We start from the raw sequence: 16,850 nt of genomic DNA, 5'->3' as shown, positions 1-16,850 counted from the left end.
TAACATTATAATGATAGAAAGTGGATCAGTGGTTGCCTGGGGCTGGGGTGGAGGAGGAGATAGATTGCGAACGAGCAGGAGGAAATATTTGAGGGAGCACCGAGTGTTCTATATCTCCGCTGTGGTGGTAGTAACATTAACGCATCAACCAGTATACTTAAAATCGGTGAAGTTTATCACATATAAATAATTTAAGTTGCATATAAATTTAAAGTTGAAAAACTCCCACCCCTCGATACATCAGGGGCAAATTTATAAAAGCCAATGATAAAAAGAAAATCTGGAAGGCAGCCAGATACATAGAAACAAAGGACTAGAGCAGACTTCTCTTCAGAAACTATGTAATCCAGAAGCTAGTAGAGTAAAATCTGTAAAGTACTGAAAGAAAAAGTTGTTAACCCAGGCTTGTATACTCTGTGAAAGAACGTTCCAAATGTGAAGGTGCCACAAGTCCTCCCAGACAAAGGAAAGGTGACAGCACTCATTGCCAGCTGACCTTTGCTAAAAGAAACAGTAAAGGAAGATCCTCAGAGGAACACGATACCACATGGAAATTCGAGTCTATGCAAAGAGTGAAGAGCGCTGAAAGCAGTAAAAATATATGTAAATAAAAGTTATAAAGATACCATTACAAGAACGAAACGGATGAAGGGGGTCAAAAAGCGCACCTTTCCAGTTATAAAGTAAGCCGGTCATGGGGCTAGAGTCAGCACGGTGACTATAGTTAACAATATTCTGCTACATACTTGGAAGTTGCTGAGAGTACATCTTAAAAGTTCTCATTGCAGTAAAAACATTTTGGAACTATGGTGGAGGATGTTAACTAGACTTACTGTGGTCATCATTTTGCAATATACACAAATATCAAATAATCGTACACTTGAAGCTGATGTTCTGTATGTCGATTATTTGTCAATAAAAAAAGATTTAAAAATGCAGCTGCAATCAGCATCTTTTTATTTCAAGAAAGAACCAAAAACAGGTCACAAAGCTTCCAAATTGCTGGAAGGATTTCTGCAGTGAGCCTGTGCCGGTGGGTGGAAGACAGGTGGACGGAGTCACTGACACCCGGCAGAACAATAAGGACGCGGCTTGGTCCTGGTTGCCAGGCGCAGGCGGGACATTGGTCCAGACCTCTCGCAGCGAGCGCGGCGCGCAGGGGCGGGGCGCGGCGCGGCACCGCGGCGCGTCCGTTGCTAAGGCCGCGCTGCCCTGGCGACGGGCGCCTGTCGCCCCGCGCACGCGCCGTGGCCGGCTCCGGTGCACTGTGGGATGGGAGCCCGAGCGGCGCGTCGAGGCCGGAGCGGGCGGCGGCGGCGGCGGGGCCGACGGCGGCCGGAGAGCGCGGCTTAGTCTTGGCCGGCCTGCGGGGGCGCGGGCCCGGGCGGCGCCGCCATGAACGCCGCGGTGGTGAAGCGGACGCAGGAGGCCCTGGGGAAGGTGATCCGGAGGCCGCCACTGACGGAGAAGCTGCTGAGCAAGCCCCCGTTCCGCTACCTGCACGACATCATCACGGAGGTTGGCGCCTGGCCGGGGGCCGGGGGCGGGCCGAGGGTCAGCGACCCGGGTGGGGGTCGGGACCCAGGTGCGGGCCGGGGTGCATGCCGAGGGTTGGGGCTCTGGTGCTGGTCGGGAGCCGGGTGCGGGTCAGGCCCAGGTGCGGGCCAAGCGTCGGGGCCCCGGGCGGGGGTCAGGGCCGGGAGTCGGGGCCCAAGTGCGGGCCGGAGTCGGGGCCCCAGGTGTGGGTCAGGGCCCAGGTGTGGGCGGGGCGGGGGCCGGGCAGGGCCCGGGTGGGCGTCAGGGGCGGGAGTCAGGGCCCACGTGCGGGGTGCGGGCTGCGGTCCGAGCCGGAGGTCTGGGCCCCAGGTGCCGGCCGGGAGTCAGGGCCCAGGTAGTGGTCAGGGCCCAGGTACGGGGTGCAGGCCGGGCCGGGATCAGGGCTGGTGTCAGAGTCGGACCTCCCATAGCCTAGCGCAGCCCCTGCCCGCGGAGCCCGGCTTGCGGCCCTGTCAGAGCAGCGCCCCACTGGGCCCAGTTCCGCGGTGCCTCTGTACGGAGTTCCTTGCCCTCACCCCTGCTCTTCCCTTCTCACCCCTCCTCCTGGGCCGCCTCTTCCGGCCCCTCAGGGAGCATTCTTTCTTTCCAGACTACCCTTAAGTCTGTTAGCACTCCTCTTCCACCCTGCCTGGTGGAGTCGTTTCTGTGATTTTTTTACCCCTTCAGTGCCTAGCTCGTGAAAGGTGATCAGAAATTGTTGGAGAATTAAATTATGGTTGGTTGTTTTTTTATCCTCATGCCCCCCAAGTTTTTCTCCACACTACTTTGCATGGTGATCACGTTTTGGATGCTTAATAAATACCCGTGGATAAATTTATTGAAGGTGGTTGTAGTGGGACCCACAAGGGAAAACTATAAAGGAGCAGGTTGGCATTGGCTGATGAAGGGCACAGCCTCACCTCCGTTGAGATTGGTTGTCTGTAACTTTTCCCCAGTGGATGGTGAATTACCGAATGATGGCAACTGTACTTGTTTGTTGCCATATCCTGGGTGAGCTGAACTGGATAAGGTATACAGAAGGAGCACGGCGCACGTTCGTCGTTGAAGGAGGCTGTTTAGGCTCCTGGTAACTCGTCTCCATGGCGCACCTAAGAAGGGTATTGAACTCAGGCACTTGGGCGTGGTCTTTGGGAGTTAGAAATCAGGTTGAACTTGCAGACTTCCGAGGGCTCTGCATATCGGTCCTCAAACTTCATTTCTTACTCTTTCCAACAGGTTGGGTGTATTATTCTCCCCAAGCTTTGCTTTATCATTTGCTGTCTCAACTTAGTTTATAATGTGTGCGTCTGTGTTGAAAACCCTAACTGTGCTTAGAACTCTCTGGAATTCCACCCACATCCCAGCGCTATCTTGTGTAGCCTCCACCTCCTCCTGTAGCTAGGGCAAGGCTTCCACCTGTCTTGGACAGTGTTTGGGGAAGGGACACGGCTGTGAGGAGAGCCCAGTGGAAGCGAGGCTGTGTGCTGCTTTACCCGTAAGGTACGCAGGTAGTGTCCCCAAACGCAGAAGGGAAGAAGTGAGTTAGACAGGAGTGAGCCTGCTTGCCTGACCACAGCAGTTGCCACCATACCCTCACACTTTTATCTTCTGCGTGAGTCCTGTCTCTCCACTGATGCAGAGAGGCAGCGGGGCTAGGCCTCATCCTGTGGGTCTTGGTGTGGCGCTGGCTCCTGGAAGGTCGGAGTAGCCTTGGAATGGGGAAGGAGGAGGGACATTCAAGCAGGAATTGACTTGGGGGACCAGTAGCCAGGCTGTGTGGAAGCAGTTACACGTTCCCAATCAGGAACCAGTGGTCTGCTTTTCTTTCATGGTTTTTGTCTAATCTAATGCTGAAATTAATTTCTCTGCCTATGTAAAGGTAAATACATTAATTGTCACCTGCTTGTTAAGGATTTTAGAATGGCGTATTGGAAAGCATTTTCAGGTAAGAGGTGAAGAGCCTCTTAATTCTTAATTCTTTCTGAGTGTTGTTTTCACAAGTTACCATATTAGTAATTTAGCTACAGCTAAACTAACTCTGTCTCTTTCATAAATCAAAGCATTGATCTTGTAAGGTTGATGTTTCATGTTCCTTTTTTTTTTTTTTAAAGATTTTATTTATTTATTTGACAGAGATAGAGACAGCCAGCGAGAGAGGGAACACAAGCAGGGGGAGTGGGAGAGGAAGAAGCAGGCTCCCAGCAGAGGAGCCTGACGTGGGGCTCGATCCCAGGTCTCCAAGATCACGCCCTGAGCCGAAGGCAGACGCCCAACGACTGAGCCACCCAGGCGCCTCTGATGTTTCTTGTTCCTTAAAAGTATTGTTCACAATTTTAACTACCAGCAAAGTAGGAAAGCCTCAGAAGAGACAAAATGAAAAGGCTCTAGGAATATTAAGTATAGGATACTCTTAATATCCCGTCTGTCTTCTTAGGGAAAATAATAGCACAGCTCTTAGGTAGTTGATGAGGAATGAGAGCCAACTTAATAGTGAGGTGTGCTGGTCTCAGAGAAATAGCTTGATGTTAGCACAGGACTGTCTGTTTTCCAGCAAACATGCCTTGCACTGATACAGATGTTTTATATCCACCCAGGACATACACATGTGGGTATATTCATGCTTTCTACGTACAGTGCAGCTGACAATTTCTTTTCCATTTTATTTTATGAACAAAAATGCTTATTGCTACTCATGTTGATTTTATAGTATCCTCTTGCATTTTGGAAAACTCTGGTCCGAGAGAACGAGGAGCCTGGCTGTGTATGGGTACAGGGAGGAACAGAGAAAATCACCATCCCTGAAGCTGGTTCAGGGTAATGGGGAGCTACAGGTTGACTGAGGGGAGGACAGGCAGGGAGAGAACAAAAGTGACAGTTGCACAGAGCACCCCCCTGTCATAGCAAGTGAGTGAGGAGAAGGACCTTTCCATCCAGGTTCAGAAACCCAGGCTGAGAAATTCCTGTTCTTTCCAAAATTTATTCTCTCCACTGGGCCTGAGTGACCCTTGTAAGATACTGTCCTCCTGCCTTTGAACCTTTCAGGGCCCACTTGTGGTTCTTAAGCCAAAATCTGTATTCCTGAGTGGCTTCGAAGGCCATCTGGGTCAGACTGTGGCCCCGCCTGACTCTGGCCTCAGGCTCCTCCTGCCCTGAACTTCTTTTGCTCTGTTGAATAGGACCCTCTGGGCCCCGGACCTTTTGCAGGGGTTGTTTCACCTGGCACATGTGTCCTAAACACCCCTACCCCCAACTCATCCTGTGGTCTCAGTGTAGATACCATGTCTTCCGGGAAACTTCCTCTGACACCCTTTCCCCTCCTGTGTTTGGATTAGGGACTGATCCTGTGCTCCCTTAGTACCCTGCAAGTCTTTGCAATGTTTACCCATCCACACTTCCAGGCTGGGTTCTGCCTGGTCAAAGGCCTCCCGTATAGTAGACACCCAAAAGCTTGTTGAGTAGGTGAAGGAATTAAATCTGGATATGGACAGACTATGACAGCTCTTGACAGTGTGGGGTTCAGGGGGTAAGGCCGACAAAGAGGCTGCCCTGTGAGGTGCTGACCACTGCCTTGATTTTTTGAAGGTGATTAAGGTGACTGGTTTCATGAAGGGCCTCTACACAGACGCTGAGATGAAGTCCGATAACGTTAAGGTAGGCTGGGGAGGGGGGCGCCCCTCAGCCTCACAAGTGGGTTTTCTGTAAGCTGTGAACTGGATGTATGTCATTTATATGCTGATGCGTGTTGAAATACAGGGTTGATTAAATCGAGAATTGTAGTATACCCTCTCTTGTTTCATTTTCTTACCTTTGCCAAGTGCATATCATGCTAATTTTATCCACTGAGGAATGGAACTAGTGTATTAAAGGTTCCTGCTAGCCTACCAGCTCAAATTAAAAGCTTTCATTATTTGTTTTTCTTTTGTTATGAAGAGTTAGTATTTCCAAATCTGACGCGGTGTTAATAGGAACTGTGCCTGTTGAGCATACCAAAGATGATGGAAACTTTTTTGGAAGTACTTTTTATTTGTATTTTAAATGGAAATCTTTCAGGATAAAGATGCAAAAATTAGCTTCCTTCAGAAGGCCATAGACGTGGTGGTGATGGTTTCAGGAGAGCCACTGTCGGCAAAACCAGCGCGGATCGTGGCCGGCCTCGAGCCTGAAAGAACAAACGAGCTGCTCCAGAGAATTGGAAAATGCTGTCTCAGCAAGGTAATGCAGAGGCGCCAGAGTTTAAACCCAGCAGTCCTGAAAGGCAAGACGGGATGGTAGGCGACCGCAGGGTAGTGGGCAGTGTCTCAGGAAGGAGTGTTTGGTGGAGTCTGTCAAGCGCTTTGCTTTGGAGCCTTAGAGTTCCAGGAGGAGTGATTTGAAACTATACAGTGAAACAAAGGTGCGCCACACACAAGACTTCAAGCTACGTATGAACGAGGGAACTTCACAGACACTGGCTCTTGGGGCAGGGGGCAGTGTGCCCAGGCAGCCAAGCCCTGCCTACCTTCTCCCTTTGGGCCTCCTTCCAGGCCAGGGTCTGGGAGGCCGGAGGACCTGCTGTGCTGCTTCGGGGCTTATGGGACACTCCTGTTCTCTGCCTGCCTTTCCAGCCTCCGGTGTCTGCTTCTCTCCTTGCATTCCTTCCTTCCTCTCTCCTCCCTCCTCCCCCCTGCACTCTGTTCTTCCGGTCCTCTCTCCTTCCTGGCTGTTGACAGCAGAGCTGTGCTGCCTTCAGAGAAATCCTGTGTCACTTGTACAGGGACTGATTTGCTGCTTCCAGAGATCCTCACTGTGGGTTGGAAACTTGGCCTCTCTGCTTAGATCCAGCCCAGGCCATCCTTCCTAGGGACGCTGGAGGACATCTCCGCTCGGCGATGCCAGCAGGGCTTGTCCAGGGGCCTTTCTTCTTTGTGGGAGCCAAGGCACCTCCGAGGGCAGAGGGTATAGCTAATACGCCCTTCATTTACCTAATGGGTTGTGGGCTGGGGCTAATCTTCCACGTTTCCAAAATGGGAAAGAGGATGGGTTTCAGGCCACACAGTAGGGGTGAGGGTGGGAGGTGGTGCTCCAAGGAAGCCATGAGAGAGTCTCGCCCTGGTCTGCATCCAGATCTCAGGCTCGGAGGCACACAGCTGATTTTGCCAGTGCCCTGGCTTCCGTCCCCAGTCCCCACTCCTACATCCTTTCTGTTACTTCTCTTTCAAAACACGTTTGACTCCTGTCTTCCCTGATGAGTCCTTTGCCAGCTTCCTGTTGCCTCTGGGCACAGCCAGCTCCGTGGCAAGACTCACAAGGGTCCTCACGACCTGCTGCTGCTCCCCCCCGCCCCCTGTTCTCTCTCAGCTCCCGCACCGCGCCTGCACCCTGAGGTCCCTTGCACTGGCCAGGCCCCCTCGTTTCTTCGTCTGGCAGCAGTGGGGGATCAGTCGCTGTTCCTGGAGCCCAGGCCTTTCCTCTCTCCCAGGCTGGCTTAGGCACACTGATGTTTAACTGCTGCGTTGGCCTCTCCCCTGATACATAGCGTGTCCTCAACCTGGCGTCTAGTGCCTGGTGTGCGATGGTCAGTCAGTGCACCCTTGTGGAATGAATGAGCGTGTGAGTGAGTGTCTGGAGGTGTTTGATGCTTCTGCATGGCGTCGGGGATGCTGCAGAAGGGTTTCGGCATTTGATCGAGCTTGAGTTAGATCATTCTGTAAGGCCCTTTCAGTGCTGGGCCTCTGTGATCCTGTGAGAGGTGTAAGGCATTTGTGGAGTCGTGCGAGGCAGCTGTGCTGTCCTCGCATGACACGCATGTCCACACTTGACAGCTCGGTGGGATTGAAGTGGGATTCCCTTAGCTTGGGTCAACTCAGCTGTTCACGTCTGAAGTGTCGGAGGTGATGCCGTACTTGGCGATGACAGCGTTTCCTTCTAATGTTTTATCCTTTGACTTTCATGACCGTGTGTTTAACGTGTTTAGTGAGCTGTCTTTGTGGACACTTGCATTTGTCACTTGTGCTGATCTCATTCTCACCTTGTGTTTCGTTTCTTCCGATTCGGACCACAAGCTCTCCAGCGACGAGGCAGTGAACAGAGTGTTAGCTGGAGAGAAGGGGGATCTGAAGGGGAGGACCTCACTGACGTCAAAATCTCAGGAATTGGACAATAAGAATGCACGAGAAGAAGAGCCCAGAGGTCATAAAGATAAAGAGGTGAATTGCAAATTGCACATATTCGAAAATGAAATAATGAGTCTTTCTATAGTTCAGGTAAAGACATTTATAAGTCTTACTGTTGTTTAATCTTCTTTCCAGGAAAAAAGGAACTCTGAAATAAATGAGAGAAGTATAAGCAGAGATCGAAAACAGAAAGAAGAAATGAAGGAAGAAAGCAGAGCAAGAGAGAAGGACAAGGAGAAGGAGAAGGAGAAGACAAAGGAGAATGACCGCGATAGACATAAAGATCCCGAGCGAGACAAGCATCGAGAGGGGGAGAGAGAACGAGCCAGAAACCGGGCTAAGCAGGACAGAGACCGGGGCAACAGAGACCGAGACAAAGATCTGGACCGCGAGAGAGAGAGAAGGAATGAGGGAGGAAAGGAGAAAGAGAGGTGGAAAGACCGGGAGAGAGAGCGCGAGCGAGACAAGGCCCGGGACAGGGACAGGGACAGGCGGAAGGTGAAGGACGGGGAGCACTCCAGGGACCCCGAAAAAGAGAAGAGCAGAGAGCACGACAAACCTGAGAAAAAGGTAAAGTCCTGCTTGAAAACCTCTGTCTTTTAGAAGAGTTTGTGTTGTTCTCAGAGGTGTTTCCCGTCTGTGTCGCAGCGTGATCGGGACGTTGCTTCTCTCCGACACCGCGGTAAAATGATGCCACTCGGGCGTTCCCAGGAGAGACCCAGACTGACACCAGTTTTTGCTGGGGTTCCAAGATATACCGCTCTCGCCTCTGGCTGTGTGTGCATTTCGGTGATTTTTGAAGACGGGGGGCCCAGCCCGTAGCTGCGTGAGCAGCCCTCCCGAGCCGCCTTGGTTGCGTGCGTGCTCCTGGGCTCGGCTGAATTTACGAAGGCTCAGGGCTACTGTCTAGGTCTTGTGGGCATTAGCGGATACGTACAAGACTTTGGATTACTGTAATTTTTGTTTAAAGTTTCAGGTAAATTTATGATTGGCTAGAAAATTCGTTTGGTTTCAGTGTTTTCCAAATGTGCAAGTTACTCTTGGGTTCACTGTAGATAGTTCTGGTCTCTGTCAGGGCTGGCATTGTACGTACCTGTTCTTGTGGGGACAGCATATTGTCAAGTGTCCCCGGAAGGCTGTGGAAATCTCCTGGTCTCCAGCTGCTAGGAAAGAGGGAGCGGAGGTCTGGAAAGGTTCAAGGTCAGCAGCAGCGTGCCGAGGGGCGAGGCCTGGGCTGGCGCTCGTGGCTCGTGCTCCTGGCTCCGTGGCACCGCATCTCAGGGTGTGACAGTACCGGGTGATGAGCGGCCATGGGACTGACCCTTAGAGAGCCTCGAGGTCTCCCCTGAATGCCTCGGAGTAATGGACCCTGTGAGATATGTCATGAAAACCAGGCTTCCCGAAGGAGTTCTAGAAATAACAAAGGCATTCCCCATCTTTTGCCTGTTTGTGGAGCTCTAAGAAAAAGTGTTTCTCACTGACCTGAGTTTTCGGAAGCACTAGCGTGCTCTCATGTATGTTCCTGGCGTGAGGCAGCCCCCGAGTGGGATAGCCTCAGCCCTCCGGGTTTTCAGGTGAAGTTTCCCACGTATTACGTTCGCTGAAATTGCTGATGCTGTGAGGAGTGTTTTAAATAGAAAGCTAATTCCAAAGAGACGTTTTTATGGAGGCGTCTGTGGGATCCTGGAGCCCAGCGGCAGCGACGGCTTGGCTTCGCGTGTGGGAGGCCAGGGTGCAGGGACTCGCCTCTGCTCCGAGCTGGTCCGCATTCCCCTGGTCGGCTTTGCATAGATCTTTCGTGGTGGTTTTGCTGGTCCAGCTCCCCTGTGGGGCGGCATCTGGGGGGCAGCGCTTGCCGGCGGCAAGGACACCCCCTGTGGGACCCTCCCAGGGAGGCTCTGGGCAGGCGGAGACTCCCTTCTAACCCGGCTGTGTGTTGGTCCCTTGATTCTCCTCCGTTCGATTTCCGTCTGGAGGAGACGATGCTGGGACCTTCGCAGCCCCTCTCAGGCTTTGTGTGCTGAGAAGGCGAAGTCGTAGGCGTGTGTGCGGAGTGTCGGGTGTGGCGGCGAAGGACCGGGTGTCCGGCCGGCGGGTGCGGAGCCCCGCACCCTACGGGGACGGCGGGCTGCGCTGCGCAGAGCCTGGCGCCTCCAGCAGGAAGTCACGGACGCGCATCCTGGTTGACCTCGACAGTCATCCCTTGCTTTTCAGTCTTCACGGGGCGCGGGGTCCGAGGCCTCGTCTCTTCTAGTCCTTCCGTCAGGACGTGTCGGTCAGAGATGTGCCTGGAGCTGTGAGCGGGGGTTCGCAGGTTTCCTCCGGGAGTGTTTCCTGATGGAGAGTCTGAAGCTTTTGCTTGACAAGAACCCTCCGTTGGAAAGTGCCCCCCCCCCCCCGACCCCGGAAGGAATGAGCAGCGGCTGTGTTTCCGTGGTGGCTGGCGGTTTCTCTTGTTCACTCCCTTCCCCGTTCCCAGATTCCCCGTGTTTTACTGGCACGTTTCCGAGAGGTTCGGCCTGGGGTGGGCATCCCCCGTGTCCAGGAGACGCTGTTGCATAGCTTCCTGGGAGGCGCCGCCCCGACCCCCTGCCCCACCGGGACGATCCCGACGGCCCCTGGGGCTGCAGGCAGCATAGGAGCCGCAGAGGCTCAGCCTGGAGTGGGACGGATGCTCCTGAGGGAATGGTGATCTTGCTGCTGCTTGGCAAGAAACACCTTGCACCTTGATGTGGTTTTAGATATAACAGGTTTAAATAATTCTAGAATATGATGAGTTTTTTCTTAACAGTCCTCAAGCTCAGGGGAGGTGTCTAAAAAGCTGCCAGATGGATCTTTGAAAGACTCCAGAGCTGAAACAGAGGTAAACTTTTAAAAAATAACTTCAGGAAACATAAACCGTGGCTGTGTTGAGGAGGTGACTGCCATGCTGTGGTCTCTTCTAGTCTGTGGAGACCTGGGGGGTGGGGACGTGGCGCAGGCTGCCACGTGAGCCCCAGCTTCCGTGCTGGGCTCCAGGCTTTCCTCATACGCTTATTTGACAGGTATGACGTTTGGGGTACAAAGGGATGGGGGAGTCATTTGGGAGAGGGTCCGGGTGGCACTTTAGATGAGTCTGGGAGAGGATCCAGTCTCCAGGCAGACTGGCAGCGAGGGTGCTGGAGGGATCCCTCCGAGCTCTGCTGGGCCTGCGGGGTAGAGGCCCCGTGGCGCGTGTCCTGTGGCTGGGCCACATCATCTCCCTGCCTCCAGGCCGTGGAGGTTAGACTCAGCCCAATTTTCATAAAGCACTTTGCATTTCAGAGAACACGTGCAGGCAGCTGCAGGGAAGGTGGACCAGGTGTGGCGTGGAAGCTGGGAGGCCAGTTAGGAGGGCATAGTTATGGCAGGCTGAGCAAAACCTCATGGCTGGTGTGTTCTGTGGATAAACGCGTATGTTTGCACTCAGAGTTGGCACAGATGCGAGGAATTAGCATACAGCAAGGGAGATGGAGTTCCCATAAACACACCTGATAAGACCGTGCTCTCAGTGTGGTTGGCGGATTGCTGGCCTTCAGAGAGCTTCACAGAGAGGTGAATTTCTGAATTTAGAGTGAAGGAGGCCTGAGTGTCCTCTCTTCACCCTCAGGTCTGGGGTGCTGACCTGTGCTGAGCTGGTGTCCCTTCCTCGTTAACGCATCTGGATAGTGGTGTTCTGTTCCCTCTCTGTTCTTCCTGGAGCAGAGCTTGATTAGTAACTCTCACTGGTGGTCGTGCATCAACTAATTCTTTTCCGTTCTCTTTTCTTTAAGACCGAGATTTCCATTAGAGCATCCAGGTCAGTGACAACAAAAGCATCAAAACGGCGATCCAAAAATTCAATGGAAGGTACTGCAAATTTATCATATAAGTAGCTGAAAATATGGGTAGTAATCACAGTATCTGTTAGAAAAAATTTCCTGTGGCTAGAAGGCAGATCTGCCAGTGGGGGCAAGAAACAAAGACTGTGTGAAAAGGATGAAGATTAGTCTCTCTCTCTTTCTCCCCCCCCCCACACGTGCACGTGTGTGAGCCTGTGACACAGCGGCAGAGCAGCACCTCTTTGCTGGAGATCTGTTGTAATCTGAAAGATGTGATCGAATTTTAATTTTCCAGAAATGGTTATCAGTCAGCCGTGTGTCACTGACTCTTGTCGCTTGAAGTGGTAGGCTAAATGTAATCCTGACACGGTGGCCAGCAAGGGCATCCTGCGCGTGGGTGATGTTCGTGCCTTTAGAAAGCAGCAGAACCGATCCCTGGGGGTCATGCCACTAAGAGCTGAGGTTGAAGCGAACGGGCCTGGCCGGGAATTTGCCCGAGGGTAGCCCCGGTTCTGCCCGATGAGCAAGCGGGACAGGAGGGTCCGTCCTGGGCAGGCAGGTACTGCCGGGCGCCGGTGGTGTTGCAGGTTTTCAGGGAAGTGTGAGGTTACTTTGAGCAGTGGTAGTGTCTGAAACCTCGTCCTTTTCCTAAATTGTAAGTTAAAGCAGGGTGGCAGGAGTGCCACAGTTGGAATTCCTCATTTAGACATTACACTGAGACGGAAAGCCCCACTCTCAGAGTATAGTATGTGAAGCTTTCACGAGCTTTTCCCTCTGCGGGCGATCTCCTGGGACAGGTTCCCGAAGGGGCACTGGCACAGAGGGCAGGGACGTTGGCGGTGTTGGCTGCAGGGTATGCCGACCGTGCCCTCTGCCCTACACTTTTTCCACAGTTTCCAAGGCCTGCTGAGTCAGGGAGGTGAAAAACGAACAGTGCTATGTCTTTTGAATTGCTAGTGAAATTGTGCATTTTTTTTTTTTAAAGATTTTATTTATTTATTTGACAGAGAGGCAGCCAGCGAGAGAGGAAACACAAGCAGGGGGGTGGGAGAGGAAGAAGCAGGTTCATAGCGGAGGAGCCTGATGTGGGGCTCGATCCCAGGACCCTGGGATCACGCCCTGAGCCGAAGGCAGACGCTTAATGACTGAGCCACCCAGGCGCCCCCGAAATTGTGCATTTTTATGTGTGTTAGTAATTTTTATTGACTTCTCGGGCTTGTCCTTTGCGGGGTTCCTTGCTGCTGTGATGGCCGTTTCAGTGTTGTTCTTAATTTGCACAAGCTCGCTATACATTAAGGTCACCTGCCAGTTTTTAAATAAGTGTTTCTTTCTTTCTTTTTTCCCCCCAGCTCATTTCTACTCATTATGTTTAGTTTCTGACTTGCCTGAGTGTTTAATTTGTATGCACTGAAGTGGCCAGTCTTTTTTTTTTTTTTTTTTTCGTAGTTTGTCCAGATATTTGAGAGATGAAGATTTGTGTTTTGTCATGCATTTTTATATTTAATCTTTTTAGTTATTTCTTATTTTAATTCATGGTGTAAGGTGAGGCTCTCCATTTCTTTTTTCAGAGTAACTCACCAGGTTTTCCAGAATCATTAATTTTAAGCCATTTTATGTGCTTATTCTTCTAGATTATTTTAAAACCATGAGTCAATCTCACCTCCCACAAACAGAACTAATAAATTTATCGGGATTGAGTTGGACTCGTGTTAAACTTGTGATTTCATTATTTGGGGAAGATTGGATACTCCTGATTCCACGTTACTGTGGTGTCTCCCTGTGCACGTGCTGAGCTGTGTCAGTCACGGATTATGGCAGTTTGTTTTTAGTTTGCTTAGAAATGGCATCTTTTTTCCCTTCCCTGTTTCTTTGTGATTATTGCTGGAGTGTAGAAGCGTCATGGACTGTGGTCGCTGCACCGCAAACCTCGCCTTGTATTAAGTCTTAGCCCGCAGTTCTTCTGTTGAATCGTGTTTTTTGTAAGCGGACAGCTATTATTGTCTGCTTTTCTAGTGACTCAGGGCGTGTGCATCTGAGTTTGCTGGTGAGCTTGTACCATTGGGCTCCTTTTCTATGGCCTCTGAGATGATTACAGAGGTTTGCAGGCTTTATGATACTAGCTTTCCCGAGCTGTCAACAAGCTGATGGACTCTTTCCTTCCCTGCCTGCGAGCTGGGCGTGGACCTCACTGCGCGTCCTCACCCAGCACAGCTGGCACCCCACCCTGACCTTCTGCCTTACTTAAATGGGTTGCATTTGGGCGAATGTCCAGCATCCAGAAGGTGTAGGAGGCATAGGACCTCTATATTCTGCTTGAGGGGATAAGCTTTGCATTTGCTAGAGTGTGGGTTATCATGTTTGTTAAACATATTTAGAATCTTAAAGCTAGCCTAGGATCTATATAGAACCCAAAAAACATTCTTCATAAGAATATGATACTTTTGGCTTATTATTAAGTAGCATATTATAGCAGATTAATATACTATGAATGAGTATACTATGTAGCATTATAAATTAAGCTTAATACATACTTTCATTATATGATTTCATATCAGGAAGAAGGGACTGTAGAACCAGTGAAAATAGTCTTTCCCTTGAAAAAGAACATAACTCCTCCTACAGTAAAGCTAAGAAGGAGCATGCCGTGAAACAGCTCGGTAAGACGACACAGGCCCCAGTGGAAGCTGCGAATGTTGGGGAGTCGGAGCCTTTGCTTCCCTTTGACCACCGAGCAGGTGGAGCCCTGTGGGTGGAGCCCTGCTGGACACGGGGCCTGGGCCCCAGAGTGGAGCAGTGGCAGAAGGGCGCATAAGCCCTGCCTGCCGAGCTGCGGGGCTGCCCCAGCCACCTGCCCATTTCCTACCACAAGTCAGTCACGGGGTGGGATTGTCCGCTTGAGTCTTCCTTTCTTTGTTCTGCGGATATTTATGGAGTGCCTGCCCTTCTGGGGCGCATAACGTGGAGGGACAAGACAGATAATCAAGAGACCACAGGGTGTACACTTTCTTATTAGTGATGAGTCTTCTGATGGAAAATGTAGCCGAGGGAGATGGGCATGTAGGGGCAGGTGCACAGGCAGAGAGGCTCTGAGGACGGGACGTCCGGACAGAGAGTTGAGTAGGGTGGAGGAGGACATGTGGGTGTCCAGGAATGGGCAGAGGCCCTGAGCTGGGGACAGGCTTGCCTGTTTGAGTGATGGGAGGCCCAGCAGGGAGGCTGGGTGGGGAGGCGAAGGAATAGAAGAGGCTGCACGAATAGGCAGGCCCGAGGTGTTGGGCCACGTAGGGCGAGAGTTTTGTAGTGAGTGGGAGCATAAGTTCTTAGAGGACAGTAAGCAGCACAGAGGCATGATCTGACGTAGGTTTTAGAAGCTTCCCCTTTTTGAAGTGGAGAGAGGCAAGTGTAGAGGCCAGATAGCAGTGTCCAGCTGAGACGGCCGGCTGGGACCCGAGTGTCACTGGTGAGAACGTGTTTGATGGAAGGGGTGACAGAGTCGCTGGGTGACTGGCTGGCCCTGGTCAGGAGAGGGCACAGCGAGAAGAACGTAGGGGGGTCTGCGCAGCCATGAGGGGTCAGGAGAGGGCACAGCGAGAAGAACGTGGGGGGTCTGCGCAGCCACGAGGAGCTGCTGCCGGAGGGCGGAGGCTTTGGGAGAAGCCATGGCGGGATGGGGGCAGCGCCAGGAATTCCATCCCACACGTGAAGTCTGAGGCGCCTGCCACGCAGCCCAGTAGCGTGTCCAGGACAAGAGCAGAGCGGGAGGCCTGCCGTTCAGGGAGGGAGTTGGGGCGACTGAAGGTAAAATCGAAGAAGTTGGGGTTTTTACATGGTGGTCTTTCCTGCCGTCACATGAAGATCCATGTGAAATTAGTGCTGGGGAGCGTGGGGCTTAAGAGGGTGAGCCCCAGAGCCCGCCAGGACCGCAGGGAGGGGCGGTCCAGCACGTGGTCCCGGTTGGAGAGCCCCGGGAGGGAGGAGCGGCGGGGACCGGGGGTGGGGATGAGTTTCTGTGAACGTGGTGTCAACCCCTGAGTCCCGACCAGAGCACCCGCACGCTAAAACCTTTGCCATGTTTTAATCTGTCGTTAACTATTTTACGTCAGGAAGGAAGGAAGATAATATTTCAGCTAAAAAGTTAGATCCCATAGTGTCTGGATTAAATCACGAAGCAGATCAGGAAACTACGACTTCAGGAATCGGTAAGAAAAAGATATTCTTTAGTTTACATTCCTCACTACCTTGGTATGAAGTATTTACCTCTCAGCATAGTTACATTTTTTTATTCTTCTGACCATGGGTAGTGAAGATCAGAAATGACTTGATATGCCACTCGCTTTAATTTGCTATACTATATGATAAAGAATATTAACTGAGTTTTAGTTAACCTTTACGTGCCTTTCTATGTGTAGCTCTTTTGCATTTAGACCAAGATGCTTTCTTTATCTTGCTGTTGGAATTTTGCAAAATGACGTGGATGGTCGGATAGAGAAATGGTTGTTCAGCTCTCCCATCCTGCTCTGCTGTGTTGTATTAAGAAAATGCCCCATAAGAAAGAGTTTAAGGTGCTTGCCGTGGCGGATCGGGGAAGCGGCTCCCCGTGGCTTGCCCTCTTCTGGGGAGGAGGGCGGTGTGAGGCGCGTGCATGCGTCCTCGCCTGTGGTGGAGCAGTGAGACGTGTGGATCAGGGATTTCTAATGGGGTAGTCCTTGACAGATCACTATTTGCTGCCTGTGATGTTAAACTAAATTCTTCAGAAATATCAGAAATCGTGAGTGACATTTAGGGGAAAATGTAGTGTAAATCTTGACTCCAGGAAAAGATAAAAATTTGTCTAGGCTGAACTTGTATCTCTTTGATTTTCAAAAATTCTGCACATGTCGGTAGAATAACAGTAAACACCTCTTTCTGTGTGTGTGCTTTCCCTTTAAGAAGTTGAGCTCCTGAGAGCAGCTGTGTTTGCAGGCAGCTGCCGCATCCGTGGCCCAGTGTGTAAGGTGGTCCTCCTAGAAGGTGGTCCTGGCTGATCTTATTCCAAGTCGGTCAGCCTTATGTGGTGTGTATCTAGTTCCTCAGCGGTGTGTGGTGACCGGCTGGGAGGTGCTGGACGGGAGCAGGACGAGTTCTCACCGACAAACAGTTCACCGCAGGCTCGCAGGTGCAGTTCCCTGCATCTGGTGAAAGTTATGTGTTAACTCCCTGCGGGCGCTTCTCTCAGCTACAGACCGGTCGGAGCAGGAAAGCAGCAGGCAGTCCCCGTGCAGCAGGAGAGGGGCTGGGTGGTGCTGCCCGTGTAGGCAGATCGGCTTGCATCCCAGACCAGTGG

The 16,850-nt window shown here is 51.7% G+C and overlaps 1 protein-coding gene across 10 annotated transcripts in view; it reads left to right on the top strand.

Annotated features, from left to right (window-relative positions):
• The first annotated feature begins 1,306 nt into the window (after positions 1-1,306).
• Positions 1,307-16,850, top strand: part of TRAF3IP1 (TRAF3 interacting protein 1) — a 57,446-nt gene continuing 41,902 nt past the window's right edge. For 9 of the 10 annotated variants that reach the window (XM_040638521.1, XM_040638517.1, XM_040638509.1 and 6 more), the window contains exons 1-7: positions 1,307-1,518; positions 5,119-5,187; positions 5,587-5,748; positions 7,578-7,721; positions 7,824-8,258; positions 10,480-10,551; positions 11,480-11,555. In XM_040638521.1, coding sequence (XP_040494455.1) covers positions 1,396-1,518; positions 5,119-5,187; positions 5,587-5,748; positions 7,578-7,721; positions 7,824-8,258; positions 10,480-10,551; positions 11,480-11,555 — 1,081 coding nt within the window. In that variant the 5' untranslated portion in view covers positions 1,307-1,395. Of the gene's footprint in view, positions 1,519-5,118; positions 5,188-5,586; positions 5,749-7,577; positions 7,722-7,823; positions 8,259-10,479; positions 10,552-11,479; positions 11,556-15,630; positions 15,727-16,850 lie in introns of all 10 variants that reach the window. The other variant, XM_040638565.1, reaches the window with a different exon arrangement.

This window comes from Ursus maritimus, unplaced genomic scaffold, assembly GCF_017311325.1.
Source record: "Ursus maritimus isolate PB19 unplaced genomic scaffold, ASM1731132v1 scaffold_1, whole genome shotgun sequence".
NCBI classification, from domain to species: Eukaryota; Metazoa; Chordata; class Mammalia; order Carnivora; family Ursidae; genus Ursus; species Ursus maritimus.
Note: the sequence above shows the minus strand (reverse complement) of the source record. Positions and strands in the feature narration are given on the sequence as shown.